Source organism: Rhinolophus sinicus, chromosome 3 (genome assembly GCF_057876585.1).
Source record: "Rhinolophus sinicus isolate RSI-liver-muscle chromosome 3, RSI-T2T, whole genome shotgun sequence".
NCBI lineage: Eukaryota > Metazoa > Chordata > Mammalia > Chiroptera > Rhinolophidae > Rhinolophus > Rhinolophus sinicus.
This window is the reverse complement of record NC_142503.1, coordinates 102,059,794-102,067,537: the sequence shown is the minus strand read 5'-3', so window position 1 is coordinate 102,067,537 and position 7,744 is coordinate 102,059,794. Positions and strand designations below refer to the sequence as shown.

The 7,744-nt window shown below is 60.2% G+C and overlaps 1 protein-coding gene across 6 annotated transcripts; it reads right to left on the bottom strand.

Annotated features, from left to right (window-relative positions):
* Positions 1 to 884: 884 nt before the first annotated feature.
* On the bottom strand, positions 885 to 7,721 carry ULK3 (unc-51 like kinase 3). 6 transcript variants are annotated; one of them, XM_088796825.1, is made up of 16 exons: positions 7,498 to 7,720; positions 6,702 to 6,842; positions 6,497 to 6,617; positions 5,813 to 5,917; positions 5,007 to 5,150; positions 4,714 to 4,796; positions 4,152 to 4,307; positions 3,880 to 3,985; positions 3,637 to 3,677; positions 3,305 to 3,407; positions 3,102 to 3,166; positions 2,945 to 3,019; positions 2,827 to 2,867; positions 2,417 to 2,483; positions 2,133 to 2,199; positions 885 to 2,011 (listed from the first exon to the last, which is right to left on the bottom strand). In XM_088796825.1, exons 1-16 carry the CDS (start codon positions 7,597 to 7,599, stop codon positions 1,995 to 1,997), a joined length of 1,434 nt encoding a protein of 477 aa, XP_088652951.1. In that variant the 5' UTR covers positions 7,600 to 7,720; the 3' UTR covers positions 885 to 1,994. The 6 variants fall into 6 exon arrangements, 4 of the variants coding, with proteins under 4 accessions (XP_088652951.1, XP_019606582.1, XP_019606586.1 ...); XM_019751023.3 differs by having other exon boundaries at positions 2,417 to 2,464; positions 2,941 to 3,019; positions 7,498 to 7,719; XR_012494875.2 differs by having other exon boundaries at positions 1,941 to 2,011; positions 2,941 to 3,019; positions 7,498 to 7,719.
* Between the last annotated feature and the right edge of the window lie 23 nt (positions 7,722 to 7,744).

Here is a 7,744-nt window from a genome sequence, read left to right as displayed (position 1 = left end):
TTTGTTCAGCCCCTTCCAGAGATAACCTGAGTACATTTCTCTCCCTACATCTGAAAACAACATTGTATTGAATTCTCACTGTGTGGCCAGGTTCATGTACATCCTTAGATTCCCAAAGGGAACTTCACTTCATTGTTTTACTAAGGAGCGGGCCAGTCAGTGGGTCTCTTGGCAAGTGGCAGAGCCAGTTTAGTCCCACCTCCTACCCTCTGAACCACTGCTCTTCCATGTCCCTAGATGGCCAGGCCAAGGACTTCAGGGCAGAGCTCCCTCCCTCCCTGTGCAGGAAGCCCTTTAATGTAGGCTGGAGGGCTGCCTTGCTGGTATCTGATTACCGCTACAGAACTGCTGCCTTGGTGGCTGCCTGGGGGAAGGGTCCCCTCCCTTAAAACCCCAAAGATGCTCCCAAGTGCTGTTCAGACCAAGACCCTGGGGGGGGGGGTGAGGGACTGCTGGAAACGACCCCAGGTTTGGGGGCTCCCGGGAGGCTGGATATGAGCACGACATCCTGGAGGACGGACGCCCTTTTCCCTGTCCAGATCCCTGCTCACTCACCAGCCCAAGGGAAGAGGTAAAGGGAGCGTGCAGTGCAGAGCACAGGACCTACAGGACCAAACTCCTGCAGTGGAGCCACCCTTCTCCAGGTGCAGAGAGGAAGGGCCTTGCCCCCCCTCTAGTCCCCTCAGGTGGTGGGAAGGAATGGCAGCTGGTCAGCCTGACTCCTGGGTCCCCTGGGGGCTCAGAGCAGGAGGCAGATGTGGCTCTCCCTCCAGCCCTCAGGTTACCCAGGGTTTCCTGGGGCCCCTATAGCACTAGCCTGGGAACAAGGCGGCCCACCTTGACCTGCTCCCTTCTTTTCTTCCAGGGAAGAAATCAAGCACAAATTCAGAAAATAATTTAATAAGGAAACAATGACTGACACTCCAAACGGGCCTCTGGTAGGGCAGACAGATGGCTCTTCCAAGGAGGCGGTGAAGGGTGGAGGAATTAGAAATCACCAACACCCTCTGAGTTATGGAAAGAATGCCCCAAACAACTCCAGGTGTGTACAATCTTCTCCATGTAAAAGTCATTTTGTCCTCCTAAAAGCCCACATTGGGGACTGAGGAAATATTAGCAACCCCACTGGACAGATGGGGAAACTCAGGCTCAGAAAGGGGAAGGCGCTTGCCCGGAGCACACACTAGGGGAGCAGCCAGCCCAGACCTGGACGCAGGTTTCCTGGGCTGCCAGGCCCCTGAAGCCTGAGGGCTTAGCAGCCCCCATGCCTGCTCTCCCAGGCCAGGACCAGCTCTTCAGCAAGTAGGGGGTGTTCCCCAAAGAAGGACGGAGGCAGGAGGAATGAGCACTGAAGTCTCCTCCCCTCCGCTGGTGCCTCGTGGGCCAGAGCAGGAACAAGGCATGGGTTTCTCCAATTTGCCAGGCCACAACAAAGTATATTATTTTCATGTTTGAAGGATTATCTCAAAATACTGAGAGGGTGGGCAAGAATCAGCTTCCAGGAAGACTGGCGAGTTCCGAGTGCAGACCGTGGGGTAGGTGGTCCCTGAGTAGACTTGGAGTGCTCAGCCCAGCACAAGAATGGATGTGAGTTGCAATCAGGGCTCCCAGCAAGGACAGGGGTAGGCACAGGGCGCAGCTGCCCTCGCCCTCTTCTCAGAGCAGAAACAGAAGTCTTCATGCTCCCAAACTGATGGGCTCAGGGCCCAGCAAGCACCAACTACCCAAGGTCACATGAAAGAAACACTTCTCCCAGCGCCCGCCCCACCACCACCACCGGCCCCCGGCCAGGCCTAATGCTCCCAGCACGTGCACACATACACCCACCACCCACCCCCAGGCTGTTAGACCGTTTGGGGCTGGAGAGTATCCTGAGGGGTCGGGGATCTCGGAACTGTCCATCCAGGAAGGCTGCTCCACCAGGTTGCAGGGGGCACAGGACTCTGGGCAGCAGCATGGGGAGTACAACCTCCACCTCCGGGTGTCCTGTGGGGTCACTGCAGGGTGCAAGCTGTGGAGGGGTGGTGGGGGAGGGTCAGTGTCAGTCATCTTGCTAAAGGGACAGAAACCAAGGCTGCCCCCAGCCCTCACCCCTCCTTGGGTGGAGGGTAGGACACCAGGGTGGAACTCACAGCTCCGAACAGACTCTGACAGCCCCTCCTTATCCAAGGTCTCGGGTTCCCAGGGAGACTCTCTCCGCTGTGGAAGATAAAGGCAGCACGAGGGGTGAGAGGCAGCCAGGGCAAGTACAGGAGCTGCACCAACAGCCACTGAGCAACCGAGCATGAGGGACGGACACAGCAGTGGAGGCCTTTGGATGGAGACCAGAGGAGACACGCCCACCCGGGGGGGGGGTCAGACAGAGAGGAGCAGAGCCCACAGCCTCGCCCTGACAGGGTCCCGGGTCAAGGCCCACCTTGACCTGCTCCTTCAGGTACTCAGCTCGTGCCATGAGGTTCTGAACCTGCCAAGGGAAGACATGCCTGTGGGTGTGGAGAGAGGGGCCCTCAGAGTGAGCTCCTCACTCCTATGCTCTCCAGAACCCTTTGTCCTGTCAGAACAACTCCCGAGTCTTTTATCTGCTCCTTCCTCCAGGAAGCCTTCCTGACCACACAACCCCGCCAGCCTCCTGCTGCTGGATGCCCAGGTCCACCTGTCCCACTGCCCTGACCTGAGCACCCAAGCCCCAGTGGAGTGCATGGGGCCACCGACTTCTCCAGTCTGGGAGGTCAGACTCCCTGAGAGAACCAGAGGAGGTTCCCCCAGATGGAAGCAGGCTCAAAGGGGAAGACGAAGCGTCCCAACCCTCCCAACCCCCGCGGGCACCTCAGTGTGAAGCAGCTCCCGCCTCCGGCCTGGGGACTCCGCTGCAAAGAGAGGGAGGGCATGTGTGAGGGCAGGGCAGCAGGGGCTGGGAGAGTGTGGCGGCAGGGGCCTCACCTGCTAGCAGCAGCAGCAGCTCCCCCAGGCTGTGTTGGTACAGGTCCAGGGCGTCCTGCTCCCCACCAGCTTCCTCCTCCTGCACCAGGGGCACCAGGTAACTGAGGGTCATGACCTAGAGCCTCCCTGCCCCACCTGGACTCCTCCCACTGGGGACAAACCTTGGCCATGGCAGCTGAAGCCACTTCCAGGGCAGCTAGGAGGCGCGGTTTGTCCCGGGCCATCTCTGGGTTGAGGGACAAAGGCTCAGCGTGAGGGGAACAGCCTGTTTTTCCGCCCCAGGGAGCTGATCCCAATCTGCCTCCCCCCACAGGCTGGAGGGAAGTTGCTGGGGGCCTGGTGGTCAGTCAAAAGCTGGGCCTACCTCTGAGAAGGTCTCGCGCAGAGGCCCCCTGCCTCAGCAGGGCCCGATTAGAGGAGGACACGATGGCCTTGAGCTCCTCAGCCCGGGACACATACTGTCCCACCTGCAGGAGCACAAAGGGCTGAGGGGGGCAGTCCCGCCCTGCCCCCAAGCCAGCACCCACCGCCAGGTTCTCCCCCCAGGTCCTCAGGGACTGTTCCAAGCTGTACTGCCAGGGGTCACCTGAGGCCAGCCCGACCCCTTCCCAAGACAGGAGTCTCAGTCCTAAGAAAGCCAGTCCCTGCAGCCCCCAAACCCGTTGCCCGTTTCCTCCATGGGACTCACTCACCCACCTTTGCCTTAATTGCCTCCTTCCGCTGGGCGTCCACTTCGTCTGCAGAAAGTGGGAGTTCATAGGAGGAGTCTGAGGCAGGGGTCCTGACCCACACTAAACCCTCCAGAATCCCCCAAAGCACTAAGTTCCAGATATACTCTCTAACTCGTCTCCCACAAAATTCTGGATGGGGAGCTGCTTCTGGAACCCAGTGCAGCGCGGGCTGAGCCACCCCCGCGGCATGCGCACTCCAGGCACTCACAGCGCAGGGCCGGCACGAAGAAGTCCAGAGCCTTGCAGTAGAGAGACAGAGCGGCCACCGCGTCCCCCTCCTGATCCTTCTTCACAGCCTGCACTACCAGGGCAGTCTGGGGCACGGGCAGGTCCGGAGTCACAGCCACCACGACGGGAACAGAGCAGGTCCCCTGAGCCCATGCACTGCCCCCTGGGGCCAGCCACCTATTCACCACCAAAAGGGGTAGACGAGACCCCCAATCTGCCCTCACCCCAGCCAGTCCCCACTGGGCTGCTCACTGCTCGTGCCGCGCTCTCCCCACTGGGCATGTGCTCCAGGTCCACCCAGGGATGGGTGAAGAAGTCCTGGAAGGACATGCGACGACTCGGGTCCCGCTCCAGGAGCCGCTGCAGCAGGTCCCGGCAGTCTCGGGACAGCGGGGGCCGCAGGGGGAGCTGCAGGGAGAGTGTGGGGGGCAGGTCACACTGGGGTCCCACACCTCAGCGCCCACCCTATCCGGGGATGCCCCAGAGGTACATGCTTGACGGTGGAGAATCTGAGAGCCAGGAGGACACTGACAAGTCAAGGTGAAAGGCCAGGCCTCGCCCCAGGTTCCTGCCCGTGCCCTCACTGGAACCCCAAGCTGTTGTAGAACCCTGGTTTGGGTTTGTCGCCCCTCCCTGGATTATGCTCCTGGGAATGCTGGGTCTGGGTCTGCACAATGGCCTGTGGGCAGATCTGGGTCCCTGGGACTGAACGGAGCTTCAAGCATGCCCGTGAAGGGGGCAGTGAGGTCTCTCACCCCAGGGCCCCTCACTTCCTCTGCTCCCCAGTGAGTTGCTGAGGCCTTGCAGGACCCACCTCGATAACCCAGTTACTCCGGATCTTTTCTTCCAGCTCCGTAAACGACTTGGAGGCAAAGGGGGGCTGCCCGAAGAGGGCTTCTGTGGAGGGAGGCAGAGGGCAGGCTGGGAGGGGACAGGGTCCAGCCTGGCCTGGCCCACTCCTGGGAGGGCCTGACACCCCTCAGAGCAGGGGCCCCAGGGCAGTAGAATCAGCCTTCTCGCTAGAGCCCTTCAGGAGTGGCCAGAGAGACCTTGCCTCAGGACCCATAGTGCAGGACTCAGGGTGGGGGCAGGGGACAGAGCTCTCACCGTACAGGATGACCCCCACAGACCAGAGGTCCACACGGGCGTCGTACTGCCGCTGACACACCATTTCAGGGGCCATGTACAGAGGGGAGCCACGGAGCACATGCTTCTCATCCCACGGGGACATGTGCTGTGCGAAGCCGAAGTCTACAGGCAAGAGGCCAGGCAGCAAAGCTCAAATTCCAGCTGCTTCTGCTCTTGGCTTTTGAAGCCTCACACTGAGCACCAGCACAGGGCTCCTCCCCCTTCCAGACTCGCCAGGATCAACCCTCCTTCCTGGCCTCTGCTCATTATTAACTAGGAACACCGCTACATCTTCTTCTGGGACCATAAATCCTACCCGCCCTACACAGCCCCGTGCACCTGTTCCAGGATGCCTGCCCTGCTCACACCAGCCATGAGGACAAAGGCCACCTGGGGTTAGAACCCTCCCTCACTGTCCCATCAAGCTCAGGTTATACCAGACTCACTGGCCTCCAGCCTCAAGTCAATTCTTCTCCAAATCCTATCAGGGACTACAACCACCCCTCCCCCAGCGCACCCCCCCAACTCTTGCGGCAGATTGAGTCACAGTTTGAGCCCCAACCTGGTGCAGACCCGCCTTGACCCTGGTCACACACTGAGTCTGGATCCTGACGCCAAGCACTGCACTGCTGGAGTGCAGCGTGGGAGCCCAGGCACGGTCCTCCTGACGGTCAGGAGGCTGGTCCCTGGATCTCCCGACCTACGGTGTCTGATGACTCACTAGAGGGTTTCACAAAAACCCGGCCCTCTCTCCAAACCTCCCCCCTGCTGTTCCACACTCATACCTGCCAGTTTAAGGTGGGGCTTCTCCAAGGAGCTCAGCAAAATGTTCTGTGGCTTTAGATCCAGGTGAGATATGTTCCGTTCATGCAGAAACTGCAGGGCACTAGCTGGGGAGTAGGACACATGGAGAGAAATAGGTCAGAGGAGCCCATCTCCCACCTACCTTTCGCCTCCCCAAACTCACATCTGCTTCTCCAAGCCTGCACAACCCCAGTTCTGGCCTGGCTGGTCTACCGAATGTTTTGTGTATAAATACCAGGTTCCTTCCATTTCTAAGAATTTGCACCCCACTCCCGCCTCAAGGGCCCTCGTTCCTCCTTTGCCCCTACCCCAAGTCTCCCCTCCTCCTGGAAGCCTCCCTGGATGCCCCAGCCCTTTAGGCGCCTACTCTTTCTCTTAGAAACGCATTTGGACACTAGCACTGGAATGTTCTATTGTTCTATGAGGACCTTATATTCTGATCCACATGTGGAAAACCCAGCCTCTTCACTGATGGGGCTCCTTCCTCTGTCTCTTTCAGAGCGCCCTTAAGCCAGGGATGGGCACGTGGCAAAGATGGGGCCCTCAAACTCCAAACTGGGAAAGGAGGCAACTGCTAAGAGAGCAGGGGCTCTAAGCCTGGGGCAGGGGTGCAGTGGGAGGGCAGAGACCACGGGAAGGGTGAGGCTGGGGTCTGAGGCTTTTACCCAATTGCTGCATGAAGACCCGAGCCACCTTCTCTGGCAGAATCCGGCGGGTGTGGATGAAGCGAGACAGGTCACCTCCTGCACAGAACTCCATGATGAGGTAGATGTTGTCATTGTCCCACTGTGGTTAGAGGCAGAGGGACAACTTGAAGACAGTGTCCCTTCTCCAGCCCCCTTAGGGGGTGTCCCCACCCCAGGCCCACACCTGGAAGTCTTTCAGCTGCACAATGTGGGGGTGTCGAATGCCCTTAAGAATCTCAATCTCTGTCAGGAGGTTTTCCACAGATGCCTTGTTCAGACTCTTCTTGGCCACGCACTTTATAGCTACCACTTCTCGAGTGTCCTTCTGCGGGGACAGGAGATTTGAGGGCTCTGCCTCGAGGGAGCCAGAGCCCCTGCCTGGCCAGAAAGGCTGTGGTTCCCACTGCCCCTTTCCCCTCACTGGGTCTGCCCAGTCACACCAGCATCCAGGCTTCCCACCTTCCCCTCTCCGGCCAGTGAGGCCCCTGACTCTGGAATCCTGGCCTCCTCACCCAGCCTGGTGTTGTCCAGCCCTCTGCTCCATGAGCCCTTTCATTGTCTTCTGGGTGCCCCCGCTAAGGCATGCCATTCAGTGCTCTAGAACCGCCCCCTCTGCTCCCTAGGCGGTCCAGCCTTCCAGAAGCCTGTCCCAGACTCCTCCGGGCCCACCAAGTCTCCTCCCGGTTTTGAGCCTCGTCTCCTGCCACCGACACGAGGCTCCACCCAGGTGTTCACCTGCCTCTACCGACAAAACAGGGGTGTGTGAACTTGTGTTTGTTTTTAAGACCTAAAGGTGGCAGTCAGCTCCCACCTCGTCCAGCCAAGGTCAGATCGGGGCGTGGCAGGCCGCGGCCACCAAACTGCTCTCACGCTGTCTCTCACCTCCCGTTTCCCGCCCCAGCTCGCTCGGGGTCTGGCGGGCACCCGGCCAGGCCCCCCGAAGTCCTCGTGCCCTGGTTCCGGCCTCGTCCCGCACCCACCTTGGCGTAGGCCTTGTACACGGTGGCGTACGTGCCACTGCCTAGGCGCTCGGTGAGGATGAAGCCGTCCAGCCGCGGGGGACCCCAGCCGGGACCTGCCATCCCGGCCGCCCCGCGCCAGCCACCGGGCGCTTCCTGCTTTTAGGAGCTGGTTCCGGTCAGGAGTCCGACGAGAACGCGCAGCGGCAGGGCGGGACTCCACGCTGCCCCCAGAGCGGCTCGGCGGAAATGCAGCGCGGGGGGCGGA

What these genes read in the sequence shown, in the direction of transcription:
- ULK3 (XM_088796825.1), bottom strand. Translation starts at nt 7,599, where the DNA reads ATGGCAGGTCCCGGCTGGGGTCCCCCGCGGCTGGACGGCTTCATCCTC. An exon ending in TGCAGCTGAAAGACTTCCAG is followed by an intron (nt 6,618 to 6,701) that starts GTGTGGGCCTGG and finishes CTCTAACCACAG; the next exon opens with TGGGACAATGACAACATCTA. An exon ending in CTTCGTGCCGGCCCTGCGCT is followed by an intron (nt 3,678 to 3,879) that starts GTGAGTGCCTGG and finishes CACTTTCTGCAG; the next exon opens with ACGAAGTGGACGCCCAGCGG.